Genomic DNA, 17,162 nt, shown 5'->3' with positions numbered 1-17,162 from the left:
GGAAACTGACTTATAACTCTATGGGAGTGGGGAAACTAACTTACAACTCTATAGGAGTGGGGGAAATTGACTTACGAAGCTATGAGAGTGGGGAAACTGACTTATAACTCTATAGGAGTGGGGAAACTGACTTATAACTCTATAGGAGTGGGGCTACTAACTTATAACTCTATGAGAGTGGGGAAACTAACTTCCAAATCTATGAGAGTGGGGGAAATTGACTTACAAATCTATGGGAGTGGGGAAACTAACTTACATCTCTGTTGGAGTGGGGAAACTAGGGGGGGCACCTTATGTCTCTATGGGTCAACTAATATGGTGGGTGGATGGGCACCTGGCTGGCACAGTACCCTGGGCTGTATAGTATAGGTAGGCATCTGACAGTGTTCAGGTGGAGTAATGAGAGAAGACAGACATCCATGGCATGTTATGTCAATACAAACAGCCTGCTGTCAGTCATTGAGTAGTGGGAAGATTGACTTCTGCGTCATATGTTGATTCAAAATGCTCTGAAATGGGTTTAGTAATGTCTTTGTTACTGTTGTTGTTGGCGCTATCTTAACTTATGGCCTGGTGCCGACTCTGAGAGAGATTGTTTTGAGTGTCTTTTCTTTGGGCGAGGGGATAGTGTTTTCACACAGCCTATTTTCAGTGTAATTATTTGCAACAGTCTGTGGACAAAGGGAGCAGGCTGAGATCCTGTGTCCTCATACTGAAATAATGGGATTCATTTTCCTCTCAGTGGGCTAGAAGGAGGCCACTCCACCCCCACAGCTTTCCAAAAACAGGGAAAAAGAGGGAGGGAACAAGAGACACACGAGGAGAGAGAGAAAGACAGAGGTGGGAAAAGAGAGACACAGGGGGAGAGAGAGAAAGACACAGGTGGGAAAAGAGAGACACAGGGGGAGAGAGAGAAAGACAGGTGGGAAAAGAGAGACACAGGGGGAGAGAGAGAAAGACAGAGGTGGGAAAAGAGAGACACGGGGGAGAGAGAGAAAGACAGAGGTGGGAAAAGAGAGACACAGGGGGAGAGAGAGAAAGACAGAGGTGGGAAAAGAGAGACACAGGGGGAGAGAGAGAAAGACAGGTGGGAAAAGAGAGACAGCCAAATTGAAAGAACAATAAATAATAGGGATGAAAAAGATTGGTCAGTAAGGAAGGAGTGATGAATAAAACGGAGGAAGAGAGAGAAAGCGAGTGACAGCTGAAGGGAGCACACTGGGAGGAAGCACTGTGCTCGTCATATTGAATAATCAATGATTGCACTGACACAACTGAGTACTGTACTGATTAGCCTCAGCCTACATTGGGAGACAAGGGAATTCGAGATTCCTCCCATGTTTACCTAAATAGCTACTAGTCAGCCTAGTCGCATACCACACTCTCTCTATATATTATATATGCATCTCTCTCTCTGTCTCTCCCTACATCTTTCTCTGCCCAGCCCAGCCCTCTCTCTCTCTCTCTCTCTCTCTCTCTCTCTCCTCTCTCTCTCTTGCTCCCCCCCTCTCTCTCCTCTCTCTCTCTCTCTCTCTCTCTCTCTCTCTCTCTCTCTCTCTCTCTCTCTCTCTCTCTCTCTCTCTCTCTCTCTCTCTCTCTGCATGCTGGGAGTGATTGGTGCATGCTGGGAATTGTTTGAGTGAAGGAGTGCGTGTGTTGTGGAGAATTACCCTGATTTTGGCAGGGATGGCATCCCGAATGGGGATGCCGTCCCTGTCACTTCGGCACGGCTTTAGGTCACAGTGGAGGAGTTTCTGGTCGCCGTAGGAGAGAAGGTAGGATACGAGAATGTTGCTTATGCATCCCGGATGAATAAAGCGGGGGTGGTATTTCTTAAAGAAGAGTGTCTTGTTGATCGGATGGTTGAGCATGGCATACTTCTTAAAGGAATGTTTATTCAAGTTACGCCGCTTTATTCAAGTTACGGTAACGATTTCAAATGTACCGCCGTTTATTCCAAATGAGCTATTGGAGCGCGAATTATTGCACTTTGGGAAGTTCGCCAGTTCAATGAAGGTTGTCCCGTTGGGTTGCAAACACCCGGCGTTGAAACAGGTAATGTCATTTCGGCGACAGATGTTTATGTTTTTGGACTCATCGGAGCAGACTTCAGAGTTATCATTTAAAATCAAGTATGACAATAGACTGTATATGGCTTATGCTAGTACGGGTAGTCAACTGTCTTTTGAGTGCGGGGATTTTGGTCATAAGCGACATGTTTGCCCGAAAAGGGAGAAGGTAGAGGGAGGGGTGCAGGTGGTCATCGATAGCGGTAGAACAGCCACAAGCACCGGTTGCTGAGGAACAAGTTATCCGTGTTGAGGGCACGGAGTTGCAACTTGTATTAGAGGGAAATGTTATGCAGCAGAAAAATATTGTTGTAGAAGGTAAGGATGTATCTGAAGAGCCAGTTCCTCAGATTAGTGAGCAGGTGCCCAGTACGAGTGCTGGGGTAAAGGAGGGGGTTCATGTGGAGCTAAGCTCCCAGGTGGTGGAGGAGATGCCCAGTACGAATGCTGGGGTACAAGAGGGGGTTCATGTGGAGCTAGGCTCCCAGGTAGTGGAGGAGATGCCCACTACGAGTGCTGGGGTTCATGTGGAGCTAGGCTCCCAGGTAGTGGAGGAGATGCCCACTACGAGTCCTGGGGTTCATGTGGAGCTAGGCTCCCAGGTAGTGGAGGAGATGCCCACTACGAGTGCTGGGGTTCATGTGGAGCTAGGCTCCCAGGTAGTGGAGGAGATGCCCACTACGAGTGCTGGGGTTCATGTGGAGCTAGGCTCCCAGGTAGTGGAGGAGATGGCCACTACGAGTGCTGGGGTTCATGTGGAGCTAGGCTCCCAGGTAGTGGAGGAGATGCCCACTACGAGTGCTGGGGTTCATGTGGAGCTAGGCTCCCAGGTAGTCGAGGAGATTCCCACTACGAGTAATGAGGTTCAGGTGGGGCGAGTCTCCCAGGTAGTGGAGGAGATGCTTGGTACGAGTGATGAGGTGCAAGTGGGGAGTGTTGAAAGGGGTGTGGTAGAGGGGAGTCAGTTGTCTGTGGTCTCAGCTGAGGATCAGGAGAAGGATATGGATATCTCTTTTGATATAATAGCTGCTGGTGAGGACTCAGTTTATGATCTAGAGGAGGTAAATGAGTTTCTGGATCAGACTTTTGGGAAATCTGTCAAATTGGCAGATTATTTTGACGTTGATAAATTTGTGAGGTCAGCTGTGATGTTACAGAAGACAGTGGGGTTAGACCAATTGAGTGAGAAGACGCGGTTTCGCTTGAGGAAATTTGTTACTGCTGTCACAGCAGCAAAAGGTGTTGGGAAACGTGGTCAGGTTAATAAGAGAAGATTAAACAATGATGATGATCATGCTTCATAGGGTGTCTTTTTTCTCCTTGGTTTCTCTGTGGTTTATTCTGCTTTTCCTTTCTCTTTTCTATATGGAGGTACTAAGGGTTGGTTCTCTCAGTATTAATGGGGGAAGGGACAGGAATACGAGGGCTTGGGTATTAGAAGTAATAAAACATGTGGTGGGAGGGGCAGCATGTACTCATGGTGCTAATTTCAGTGCTGGGGTGGCAATCTTGTTTTCCTCAGGTTTAGGGGTGACTGTGGTATCTACAACAGAGATTGTCAAGGGTCGGGTTTTATTGGTCAAGGTGGATGTTATGGTTATTTTTTATTTTTTTGAATGTTAATGCTCCTAATAAGAGTACAGCGCGTATTGCTGTATTTGATCAAATAAAGGAAACCTAAAGACAGTGTGACCGAGAGGGGTGTATGGTTTTAGGGGGGAACTGGAACTGTACAGTGGATTTCACTGTTGATAGCACCGCTGAAGAACCTCACCTGTGGTCAGCCACTTGCCTGTCTGGCCTATTAACTGAGTTTGAGCTTTCTGATGTGTGGAGAGTAAGGAATGCAAAGGTTAAGCAGTACACATGGCTAAAAGTTAATGAAGGTTGTGTCAGTGCAGCAAGGTTAGACAGGTTGTATGTATCTGAGCAATACTGTAGTAGGGTTGGAAGGTTAGACAAGTTGTATGTATCTGAGCAATACTGTAGTAGGGTTGGAAGGTGTGACATTACTCCTGTGGGTTTCTCTGATCATCATATTGTTACTGTTGATATTCACTTGTCCTGTCCACAAAGGTCATCACCTTACTGGTATTTTAATGTTAAATTGTTACATGATTTCATGTTTTGTGAAAGGTTTGTGTTGTTTTGGGAAAAAATGGAGGGTGAATTTTGAGTCCTTGAGACAATGGTGGGCCCAAATACTATTATTTTGTCAACAGTATACTGCTCGGTCTCAAATTGAATTTAAAGAGACAATCAAGGCCCTTGAACAGGACATCAAGTCTATTGAATTGAAGCTGCTCACTCAGAACGACCCTGGACCAGTCATGAACTTACAGGACAAGAGACATGAACTGAGGTCGTTTCTGCATGAAAGAGTGAAGGGTGCCTTGATTAGGTCTCGTTTCGCTTCCCTCAAGGATATGGATTCTCCTAGCGCTTAAAAAAATTAACTAGGACAGTCGACATTGCAACGTAAACAGATGGTCTGCCTTCGTCTCCCTGATGGGAAGGGCACCACGGATGACAGTGAAATGCGTCAACATGCCGTGGATTTCTACTCGGCCCTCTATAAGGCGGAGGATTGTGACTCTCTGTGTACTGAACAGTTGTTACACGGTCTTCCTCAATTGGGACCTGAGCAGAGAGTCGCATTGGACTCTGACATTACTCTGCAAGAGCTGTCCACAGCAGTTATGCAGCTCTCAACAGGCCGAGCCCCTGGCATTGATGGTTTACCATCTGAGTTTTCTAAGCATTTTTGGGGGTCTATTGTAGAGGATTTTTATGAAGTGGTGTGTGAATCCTTTCATGAGGGTTATCTTCCTGTATCCTGTCAACGTGTGGTGCTTTCACTGTTGCCAAAAAAGGGGGATTTGATTGAACCAATGCTTTGTTTTTTAAGAACAAAGCTTACTGGTTTCTCTGTGCCAGGTGTAAGGAAGGGTCCCACGATAGCACTGTCTGCGTATGCAGATGACAAGACAGTTTTTATTACAGGGGGGTGAAGATGTTAAGGTTCTCGCAAACACTTTAAAGGTTTATGAGGGGGCCTCCTCAGCTAGAGTCAATTGGGGAAAGAGTGAAGCTCTGTGGGCAGGTCAGCTTCAGACGGGGTCTGCTCCACGGTTATCAGGGGGGCTTCAGTGGGGCAGAGGTGGGATGAAGACTTTGCTTTTTTTTTTAGACTCCGATGTCTTTCAGAAAAAGAACTGGGAGGGTGTAGTGGAGAAGGTGTGTGCCAGACTGTCAAGATGGAAATGGATGCTGCCCCAGCTGTCTTATAGGGGAAGGGTACTGGTAGCTAATAATCTTGCTGCCTCTACCCTGTGGCACAGACTAATGATTTTGTAGCCACCAAAGGTTCTGGTACAAGAGCTTCAGAGGACCCTTGTCAATTTCTTCTGGTCTGGACAACACTGGATTAAAGCTGCAGCCCTGTACCTGCCACTGCACGAGGGCGGGCAAGGCCTGGAGGACATTTCCTCTAGGGTCATGGCTTTCCGGCTTCAAGCAGCCCAGAGACTGTTGTACAGTGACGGTTCTAGCTGGGTCGACACAGCCTACACACTGATGAGGAGAGCGGGCTGTTTGGGCTTAGACAAGTACCTTTTCCTCTTAAAGATGGAGGAGGGGGGGGTGAATTGCCTGGCCAGACTTCATTTTATGAGTCTGTTATGCAGGCTTGGAGAGTCCTTGTCAGGCCGGCACGCCACCAGGGATGTGGCTTTTTGAAGAGCCTCTTTTTTATAACACTGCCATCCAGTCCCGTGCTCTGGGTTCAGCCAGTCTATGTTCATGCCTGCTAGGCTTGGGGTGTACCAAGCTGGGTCATCTGATGCGGAGCAGGAGCAGATCGTTGGAGGAGCTGGGAGAAAGAGAAGGGATCCGATCATCTCGCTTACTGAGGAAGGTCGTCGCTGAGGTCTTTGACTCCTTGCCAGTACTTCATCTGCAGTATGTGACTGACACTTCCAAATCTGATCGGTGGAAGGAGGGTCTGGATTATATGTTCCCTGCACTGATTGTTAGTGCTGCGATGGGGGCATTCGAGGAGGACGTGGGGATGCTGCTTTCCTTCCATACCATGGAGCTGGGGGAGTTCAAGGAGGTGGGAAAGAAGGCCATGTACAGAATATGTGTAGAGGTGTCCGATGCCTCTTCCCTGGAAGGGGTAAAATCGACGAGGTGGGCAGGTGTGCTTGGTCCAGGTGCCTCCCCAAAAGGCTGTTGGCGATCATTATACAAACTGCCTATTGATAAGAGGACAGCTGACCTCCAATGGAGGCTAATACATGGAACTATAGCCACCAACATGCATCTGGTACACCTGGATCCTGCTGTTGGGGAGGGGTGTCCATTCTGTGCTGAGTCTGAAACTCTGGCACATCTGTTTTTACAGTGTCCCAGGTTGGTCGGGATAATTGAACTGATCACTGATTGGTTCTCAGCATTGGGAGAGGTTTTCCCTTCCGAACTGTATATATTGGGGCCAAAGTACAGGTTTAGTCAAAAGGGTGTAGTTGTGTTGCTTAATTTTGTGTTAGGGGCAGCAAAATTAGTGATATGGAAGACCCGAAAGAACAGTATTCGGGGACAGGGGTCTGTGGATGTGGTGGGAATGTTGGCAGCGAGACTAAGGGTTGAGTTTGCCTATTATAATTTGTCAACAATATTGATTTGTTTATGAGTATATGGGGTATTCAGAGGCTGTTGTGTCTAGTTACTGTGGAGGAGGAATTGGAGTTGTGTTTTTAATTGATGTGTACCTGTGGTTTTGTATGAGTATTTATTGTGTTGTGGGCTCCCAGACCCAATAAAGATGATTTAAAACAAAAACAAAAAAACTCTCTCTCTCTCTCACACACACACACACACACACACACACACACACACACACACACACACACACACACACACACACACACACACACACACACACACACACACACACACACACACACACACACACACACACACACACACACACACACACACACACACACACACACACACACACACACACACACACACACACCTCTCTCTCTTGATTCACATGAATGGCTCCCTCTCTGAATTCTCCTTCTCCCAATCAAAGTATTTTTAGCATGTAGAGGGGGTTTAGGTGCACCTCAGTGCTCTGGTATTTTTCAAGTAACATTGACATTAAAGATTATTTCATTGACATGACTCCTGCCTGCACCAGAGAGGAGAGTTCTCTCTCAGTTCGACTTTGTTCTCACACGGCTGATCAGTTCCATTTCCCCGTCTCCCCTGGGTCCCCTTGCATTTCCAAACTTATAACCCAACATCCTCCAAAACCTTCAGGTGCCCTGGTGCACTACACTATCGATTCCATACACTATCTATATCACCTTTATCAAACAGGACCCTAGTAGTACTAGTGGCTCTGGCTAATCCATCGACGGTCTGTGGACTAAGAAGTCACACCAAGATATGGAGGTACACTAGTACAACAGTGGAATAGGCCACCTTGTGCAGAAGATGGAGGTGTGGGGTCAGTTAGGTAGGGGCAGTCAGTAGTAGATGATCAGGCTCACTAGAATACAGTACCTGCTGCTGGCCCTTGAGGAAGTCTTCCCTCGTGCCAGTTTTGGTCTTCTCTGTGCCGCTCTGCTGCAGGTGCTTCAGTCTGGAGGCAGCCGAGGAGTGGCCTTTACCCACAGCTGAAGAGCTGTTGCCTCCCTGGAGAAGGAGACAAGGAGAGGAGAAGAGGGGAGAGAAGTGTATTAGTGTCACAGAGGACGAACAGATTTACATTTCATTCCTTTTAATCAGACATATACCAACTCAATAGAAGCTCTCACCCGGTATCCCCGCCGGCTAGCCCTCGCTGAAACACCTCCCTGCTATCCGCCCCACTGACTTTCACTACATCATTACACACTGGCTGCAGAAGATCTGACAAACAGGTGAATATGGAAATGGAAAATTCAAAGTGGTGTTTGCGTAGCGTGGCTGCACCAGGGGCTCCATCATATGATGTCGTCGGCTCAACCATTTTCTCTGCCTCTAATATGCAAAAAGTAAATACGCACCCACTCACTCCAACATACATCCTATCTACTCCCCAACCTCCTCCACACTCGCACATTGGCTAATAGGAAAGGCAGTGCATATGATTACAGGAGACGGAGCTCCCAGTATGGTATGCTAATATGAATCATTAAGGGGTAGAGTAGGGAACCTGGGTGAAGGATCTGATTGGCCTAATGAGACCCAGTTAAAGGCAGTGGTGGTTACAGTGCTAAGGGTGATGCAACAAGGCGTGAAAACGCTGCAACTCCACACAAAACCCCACGTCAAGCCCACGGGACCTGTTTCTCCAGCTGAACGGCCGAGAGGAGAAACAGTCCCTGACAGTCAGCCCCACTGTAGCTTGGCACTCCACTGCAGTTGGACTGAATGGAGGTCCATGTACACACTGAGACATCATGGTGGTCCATGCTACAGTCTACCTCTTCACCTGTCTATCTCTAACTCTCTATTTATCATCACTATTCAACCATGTATTTCATTTTGGGAGCTTTACAAGGAGAGTTGACCTAAAGGTGAAATGACAAACTCCGACTCCCAGCATGCAATGAGCCCTCCGAGGTCTGGTCTGCCCTATGCTAATGATTTACTATGGGATAATGAAAACAACAGTGTGCGTCTGTATTCAGTTTCAGACCAATTTGTAAACAAGTTTCAACATTTTGTTTGTCGATAAGCCGATTGAAAGTTCAAGGTAAAGCTATAATAGTTGTGTATGCAGGTAACTGGTAATTGATTACAGAGACGAGAGAAGCAGCAAAGGACGAAGACAAGACAAAGACGTGCAGAAAGGGGGGGAAATAAAGAGGGGAGAGAAAGAGAAACGACAGTTTATTGCAGCAGAGATTGGACTTGCCCTGGTTTACAGAGTAGAAACAGAGGATCAATGAAAAGAAAATGAACAACCCGTCTCCCAAGTGGACAGTAGCCGCACATAACTAATCACAGTACAGAGAAGGAGAGCATCTCCTGCCGGCTCCTTGGAGTTGAACAGATTAAAGATTTAAAGCCTTCAGGATTTAAAACATTGTTTGGACTGACAAAATCTACCCGTTTTCACAGGGAGCAGACGACAGATTACTTGTATGTGGGAATTGGCAGAAACAGCAACCCCAACACTTCAAGCCAAAAAGACAGAAGAGGATAGAGAGAAGTGAGTGCATGCCCTCTAAAGAGCAGAGTCTATGCAGGGGTGCATGTTATAGACCTTGGTCATCGTGGCAGGAGTGTAGGAGGGTTTGGGCTTGGGTGGGACTGGGGGCTTCTTGGTCTCTGAGGTGCTGGTGCCAGGCATCTGGGCTGGGGCTGGAGCCTCTGACAAGGAAGTGTCAGTGGGGAGTGTGCGGATGGAGAGATGCACTGTGGTGGGGTGGCCACTGAGCTCCAGCAGGGTGTTCTCCAGCTCACGGATGGTTTCATCCAGGCTGTCCAGCCTGCTGTAGGTGCTGCTCCTAATGTCCTCTCCCTGCTTCCAGGGGTTCAGTCCCTGTTCTTCCCTGGCCTGGCTCTCCTTACAACCTGCAGACCCTTTGGGTTTCACTGCTGCTTCTGCAGAGTCCTGACTGGGCTCCGGAAGGGTGGCTAGAATGCTCTTTGTTCCAGTGCTGTGAGGGAGTTTCAGGTTCCTGGCCCCTGTCTCCACCCCTCTCCTCAGAACCTCTCTCAGAGAGTCCTGCTGCTCAGGGGCGAGAGTTATCCTGGAACCCAGGGTACCGAGGCTGCTGCTCAGGCTGCAGTGAGAAGATCCTGCTCTGGGCTTGGGGTTCACCTTGGTTGACCCTGTGTCTTCCTCCCTGCCCAGCAGTAACTGCAGCTTCCTGTAGGCCTCTCTGACCGTCACAGACTCCCTGAAGAGTACCAGTAGTGGAGCCCCACACAGACGGGGTTCAGTGCTTTCCTCTGAAGGCTGAGGTGGGATGGTGAGTGTCTGTAGAGCCTCTCCCCAGGTCCTGCTGAGCTTCTGGGCCTCCGAGGGTGACATCACCATCACCCCCAGCTCAGTCAGCACCAAGGACAGCTCTTCTCTCTCCTCCCTCTCTTCCTCCTTCTCAAAGGAGTCCAGGATTCTCAGCTCCCCCCGCCGAGAGGGTTTCCTCTGGGGCTGGCTGACGGGATCCTTCCCCTTAGAGACCTCCTGGATCTGGGGGACTGTCTGGGGAGGAGCAGTCTGGCTCTGGGACAGGTCCACTGTTGGGGACATCTGATGGTCCTGTGTCAAGTCTCTGCCAAAGCCTTCTGACGAAGAGAGTGAAACTGACACACACTCTGTCAGCACAATCCGGGGGACAGGAGAGAAGGACGGACCAGGAAGGGCCGTGCTCTGTGCCTGTTAAACAGAATGGGTGATTAGAAGTAATAGTCCAACATACATTCAATAAGATAAAATAGGATTGTTTTCTAAACAGTGTAATGGTAATTGACTGGTTCTAAAATACTTCTCATTAGGACACTGACCTGTGAGTGTGATGCCAGTATGCCGGCAGTGCAGTCTGAGCTGCCCTGCTTCCACCGTAGGCCAGAGCGGTCCAACGATGCTCTAGACAGCTGGTAGACATAGTGTAGAGTTTCACAACTGCTCACACACACACACACACACACACACACACACACACACACACACACACACACACACACACACACACACACACACACACACACACACACACACACACACACACACACACACACACACACACACACACACACACACACACACACACACACACACACACACACACACACACTGGCAAACTCTAACACAGACATGCACATCCATGCACTTCAGAGCACTGCAACCAACACAGAGAGTGACTAGTCACAGGAGTGTTTGTGTGTAAGGAAGAGTGATCACTCCATCAGGGAGTGAGTGTGTGTTGGTATAGGGTGTGTGTGTCGTCTGGAGACAGTGTGTTTCGGGGTGTGTTCTGGTAGTGTAGAACAAGGGGAGTGCTGGACCAAAGGCCTACATTTAAAACAATAGTACAAACTCCTTTACTTTCCCAGCAGCACCAAGCAGAATAGGGTCAGTGTACATTCTGTGTGCTGGTGACCAGCTGCTGTGTTTGACAGGAGACCCTGTGGAGAGCACTCTGCAGGTAGAGATAAAAGGTGAGGATGGGACTGTGTACTCTGGGAGGGGTGTAGAGATCAGGGATGGAACATGGGAGTGTGTATTTGAGGGAGGGGTAGAGGGGTGGAAGTGTTAGTTCGAGGAGGAAGGGGGGCGAGGAGGAAGGTGAGGGCAGTCTCAGGAAACAGCAGTCCACACAAGCCCTCGCGAGGTCAGGGAGGGCGTTACCTTGGTGCCCGGGGCCCCTGGGGACCATAGGTCAAGGCTGGAGGGGGGCACGCTGGTCCTGCTGCGGGGGACACTGGGCAGGGACAGGGGAGGGGGGTGGCTGAGCCTGAGGGGGGTTCTCTGAAACAGCTGGCCAGGGGAAGGGTAGGAGGGAGGGGATGTTGAAATAATGTAAATAATGGTTAAATTAGTATAAATTATCCATGATATCAAGATCAATTATTAGAACGGGTCTATCAAAATGACAGTAAAAAAGACAAACACAAAACTCAACACTTCATTTAGGTCCACGTGGCCAGGCTGGGCTGGTCTGTGAGCTCTTGGTGACACTCTGTGTGTGTGTGATTAAGCTGTGTGATCCGCAGTAATCTGGGCCCACAGTGAATGGACTCTCTGTCCCAGTGAGGAGGCCTGGGGTGTGGAGGACATATGGCACCTGCTGCTTTGACCTGACCATCCTCTTTAACACACCAAGCAGCCAGCTAATGAGGCCTACAACGGTCGTGAGTGTGTGTGTGTGTGTTTGTGTGTGTATATATAGCTACAAACTCTAGGCCAAATTAGGGGCAAAATTAGGGAAGCGGAGGAAGTGCCGTTTTTCAGCAACATTTCCCATTCCGTCCACCCTTACCGAAAATCCTTCAGGGACCACTTCTACTAATACTATATCAACTCTGCAAACACTATTAATCCACTATTTCCGAAGCTGGTATACCAGTACCTCCAGTTCAGCAGCGATCTTGTCCTCCTCTCCCTCCTCCTTGTCTCCAGAGGCGATGGTGGGAGGGGTGGACGCAGGACGTGGGTTTTCAGACACCGTCCGTCGCAGCTTCACATAGGGCTTCTGTGCTTCTGCCTCCTCCACCTCCGACTTACACACATACATAGTGGAGATCAGAAACTAGGCAGGAGGTGCGTGTGTGTGTGAATATACATCCATGCCTCATGCTCTGTCACCTTCATGCTCTTGCCGGGGATAAGGGTCTCTCCGCTGCGGGTGATCAGGCCAGCCGGAGATGATGGGAAGCTGCGTCGAGGTGGTGGTGGAGGGGGCGACTTCGAGGGCTTCTCTGTACGATAGCGAGTCACTGTCAGCTGCTCTGCATCTGTGGCAGGCAGGGCAGTACCATGGGCACCCGTTAGAGAACCAGACACAGTACCTTCATACGGGCACCACAGCTGACACTGACACATTCAGGAGCTGAGTATGTGACAAAACACTGCTGCCCATCAGTACATCAAAACAACAACGCTCTACCTCTGTTGGGTGATGGGAGGTCTGATGTATCCTTACCAGAACCACGTCTGGAGCCAGGTTCCTTCCCCGAGAGCTTGTGTGTGGCGTGCTGGGGCTTGGTAGGGCGGTGCTCTGTGGTCCCTCCCCCACTCTGGGGGGTCTGAGACTGGGAGGGTGTGTTGGAGGAGGGCTTGTTGATCTGCTTGGCGGCAAAGTCCAGGTCTGGGATGGCCTTCATCAGCTCAGCCTGGGTCTCCTCCAGCAGACGGTTGATGTCTTGAGCACTGTACTGGGTCAGACTGGCCCGTTTCTCCTCCCAGTCCCGCTCTGCTGCCTGGGGAACCATAGAGAGATATAGCACAGGGAGGGATATTGTATACACACACACACACACACACACACACACACACACACACACACACACACACACACACACACACACACACACACACACACACACACACACACACACACACACACACACACACACACACACACACACACACACACACACACACACACACACACACACACCACAGGAGGTTGGTGGCACCTTAATTGGGGAGGACGGTCTTGTGGTCATGACTGGAGCAGAATCAGTGGAATGGTATAAAATACATCAAACATGTGTCTCTGTGTGTTTGATGCCATTCCATTCGCTCCGTTCCAGCCATTATTATGAGCCGTCCTCCCCTCAGCAGAATCCACTGACACTCACTCACACATGTGCAGACATCCACACTTGCAGACTCACTCATGCCTACGCACACTCTCCTCCAAAACCTATACATACCGTATCATCATACCAATGCTAGACCAGGACAACGACAGACTAAACACTAGAATGGAGTAACAGAAGGGTTCCTTACCAGTCGAACCTCCACAGACACAGCCTTATCAGCGGCAGCGCGGTTGGCCAGCTCTTCCAGGGCCCGGCCCTTGTGAGGCACAGGGGGATGATTGTCCCTGTGAGGGCCAGAGGAGGGGTGGCTGGGTCCATGACCATGACTGTGACTATGGCTGTGGCTGGAGTGGGGGCTCCAGTTAGACAGGCTGCTGCTGCCCCTCAGGTCACTGAGGTTGAGAGGGGGGCTGGTGGGCATGTCAAAGTCAGAACTCTTACGGAAGTCCTCACTGCTGTGCTTGGGGAAGTCCTCCTGCTTCTTCCATACGCCCTCGTTCACTTGCCTGACCACACAAACACAGCCAGTGTCAGGCGATGACAGTAACGTCTGTATATCGTCCGTTATGTGGTCAGTGCTGGTGGGCTGTGGCTAGACAATGCAGGCTCTGAGTTAAACATTGTTCATGTACCTGTCGATGTTTCACTGATGGTCAGTGTGTTGGGTCGTACCTGCGCAATGGCGGTCAGTGTGTTGGGTCGTACCTGCGCAATGGCGGTCAGTGTGTTGGGTCGTACCTGCGCAATGGCGGTCAGTGTGTTGGGTCGTACCTGCGCAATGGCGGTCAGTGTGTTGGGTCGTACCTGCGCAATGGCGGTCAGTGTGTTGGGTCGTACCTGCGCAATGGCGGTCAGTGTGTTGGGTCGTACCTGCCAAATGGCGGTCAGTGTGTTGGGTCGTACCTGCCCAATGGCGGTCAGTGTGTTAGGTCGTACCTGCGCAATGGCGGTCAGTGTGTTGGGTCGTACCTGCGCAATGGCGGTCAGTGTGTTGGGTCGTACCTGCACAATGGCGGTCAGTGTGTTGGGTCGTACCTGCCCAATGGCGGTCAGTGTGTTGGGTCGTACCTGCGCAATGGTGGTCAGTGTGTTGGGTCTACCTGCGCAATGGAGGTCAGTGTGTTGGGTCGTACCTGCGCATCGTGGTCAGTGTGTTGGGTCGTACCTGTGCATAGTGGTCAGTGTGTTGGGTCGTACCTGCGCATAGTGGTCAGTGTGTCAGTGACGCTCTTGCAGCGTTTCAGCAGGGCGTCCAGTCTGTGTGGCTCCTCCTTCAGGAACTTGACAGCCTCCACCTCTACCCTCAACACCACCCGCATCTTACTCTGCAGACTGGGGAACTGGTCTGGAGGGAGACAGGGAGAGAGAGGGGACACTACATCTTACTTTGCAGACTGGGGAACTGGTCTGGAGGGAGACAGGGAGAGAGAGGGGACACTACATCTTACTCTGCAGACTGGGGAACTGGTCTGGAGGGGGACAGGGAGAGAGAGGGGACACTACATCTTACTCTGCAGACTGGGGAACTGGTCTGGAGGGGGACAGGGAGAGAGAGGGGACACTAGAGTCTTACTCTGCATACTGGGGAACTGGTCTGGAGGGGGACAGGGAGAGGGAGGGGACATTAGAGTCTTACTCTGCAGACTGGGGAACTGGTCTGGAGGGGGACAATGAGAGAGAGGGGACACTACATCTTACTCTGCAGACTGGGGAACTGGTCTGGAGGGGGACAGGGAGAGAGAGGGGACACTAGAGTCTTACTCTGCAGACTAGGGAACTGGTCTGGAGGGGGACAGGGAGAGAGGGGACACTAGAGTCTTACTCTGCAGACTAGGGAACTGGTCTGGAGGGGGACAGGGAGAGAGAAGGGACACTACATCTTACTCTGCAGATTGGGGAACTGGTCTGGAGGGGGACAGGGAGAGAGAAGGGACACTACATCTTACTCTGCAGACTGGGGAACTGGTCTGGAGGGGGACAGGGAGAGGGAGGGGACACTACATCTTACTCTGCAGACTGGGGAACTGGTCTGGGGGGGACAGGGAGAGAGAGGGGACACTACATCTTACTCTGCAGATTGGGGAACTGGTCTGGAGGGGGACAATGAGAGAGAGGGGACACTACATCTTACTCTACAGATTGGGGAACTGGTCTGGAGGGGGACAATGAGAGAGAGGGGACACTACATCTTACTCTGCAGATTGGGGAACTGGTCTGGAGGGGGACAATGAGAGAGAGGGGACACTACATCTTACTCTGCAGATTGAGGAACTGGTCTGGAGGGGGACAGGGAGAGAGAAGGGACACTACATCTTACTCTGCAGACTGGTGAACTGGTCTGGAGGGGGACAGGGAGAGGGAGGGGACACTATATCTTACTCTGCAGACTGGGGAACTGGTCTGGGGGGGACAGGGAGAGAGAGGGGACACTACATCTTACTCTGCAGATTGGGGAACTGGTCTGGAGGAGGACAATGAGAGAGAGGGGACACTACATCTTACTCTGCAGATTGGGGAACTGGTCTGGAGGGGGACAATGAGAGAGAGGGGACACTACATCTTACTCTGCAGATTGGGGAACTGGTCTGGAGGGGGACAATGAGAGAGGGGACACTACATCTTACTCTGCAGATTGGGGAACTGGTCTGGAGGGGGACGATGAGAGGGAGGGGACTCTAGAGTCTTACTCTGCAGACTGGTGAACTGGTCTGGAGGGGGAGAGTGAGGGGACACTACACCTTACTCTGCAGACTGGGGAACTGGTCTGGAGGGGGACAGGGAGAGAGAGGGGACACTACATCTTACTCTGCAGATTGGGGAACTGGTCTGGAGGGGGACAATGAGAGAGAGGGGACACTACATCTTACTCTGCAGATTGGGGAACTGGTCTGGAGGGGGACAATGAGAGAGAGGGGACACTACATCTTACTCTGCAGATTGGGGAACTGGTCTGGAGGGGGACAATGAGAGAGAGGGGACACTACATCTTACTCTGCAGATTGGGGAACTGGTCTGGAGGGGGACAATGAGAGAGAGGGGACACTACATCTTACTCTGCAGATTGGGGAACTCGTCTGGAGGGGGACAATGAGAGAGAGGGGACACTACATATTCACATCTCAGGAGTTACAACGGGAGTCTGATTCTGAGAGCGGTGATTGTGATGTGTGTCTGTGATTGACTATCTAAGTCAGTGCCTACAGTGTGTCTGTGAGTGATGAGTGTATGAGACCATGTCAGTGTGCCTGTGAGTGATCAGTGTATCAGACCGTGTCAGTGTGTCTGTGACTGATCAGTGTATCAGACCGTGTCAGTGTGTCTGTGAGTGATCAGTGTATCAGACCCACAGGAGGTTGGTGTCCCCTTAATAGGGGAGAACAGGCTCGTGGTAATGGCTGGAACGGAATTAGTGGAATGGTATCAAATACATCAAACACATGGTTGGCAGGCGTTTTATTTGTTCCATTATTACGAGCTGTTAACAGACTCAGACTCCTGTGATGAGACCCTGTCAGTGTGTCTGTGAGTGATCAGTGTATCAGTGAGTGACTTACTCTTGAGCTCTGTGAGTGTCTCTCCTAGTTTCCTCAGAAGTGAGGCCTTCTCCTCCAGCTCCTGAACCGTCACCAGTTTGTGATTGACAGACGAACCCTTCTGGATATCCTCCACTGACTTCTCCAGGTCACTGGAGAGACAACACAGGAGAGACAACACAGGAGAGGCGTGTCAACACAAGGCCTTCACAGTTAACATGAAACCGTTCATGTTATGAAGACTGTAATGTTCCACTGAGAACACTGTGGTGTGTGTCGAAGC

At 50.3% G+C, this 17,162-nt stretch overlaps 1 protein-coding gene across 3 annotated transcripts in view; it reads right to left on the bottom strand.

Moving 5' to 3' along the window:
• Positions 1-17,162, bottom strand: part of LOC124000756 (SRC kinase signaling inhibitor 1-like) — a 150,918-nt gene that overhangs the window by 13,387 nt on the left and 120,369 nt on the right. Inside the window, exons 13-22 of one of the 3 annotated variants that reach the window (XM_046307344.1) lie at positions 16,901-17,031; positions 14,544-14,691; positions 13,534-13,852; positions 12,722-12,998; positions 12,385-12,533; positions 12,149-12,298; positions 11,428-11,556; positions 10,584-10,673; positions 9,337-10,455; positions 7,647-7,778 (exon numbers count right to left, since the gene is read on the bottom strand). In XM_046307344.1, the coding sequence (XP_046163300.1) occupies positions 7,647-7,778; positions 9,337-10,455; positions 10,584-10,673; positions 11,428-11,556; positions 12,149-12,298; positions 12,385-12,533; positions 12,722-12,998; positions 13,534-13,852; positions 14,544-14,691; positions 16,901-17,031 (2,644 nt within the window). The remainder of the gene's footprint in view (positions 1-7,646; positions 7,779-9,336; positions 10,456-10,583; positions 10,674-11,427; positions 11,557-12,148; positions 12,299-12,384; positions 12,534-12,721; positions 12,999-13,533; positions 13,853-14,543; positions 14,692-16,900; positions 17,032-17,162) is intronic. The other 2 variants (XM_046307345.1, XM_046307347.1) reach the window with 2 other exon arrangements.

This window comes from Oncorhynchus gorbuscha, linkage group LG16 (genome assembly GCF_021184085.1).
Source record: "Oncorhynchus gorbuscha isolate QuinsamMale2020 ecotype Even-year linkage group LG16, OgorEven_v1.0, whole genome shotgun sequence".
Taxonomy (NCBI): domain Eukaryota; kingdom Metazoa; phylum Chordata; class Actinopteri; order Salmoniformes; family Salmonidae; genus Oncorhynchus; species Oncorhynchus gorbuscha.
This window is presented reverse-complemented; position numbering and strand designations above follow the sequence as displayed.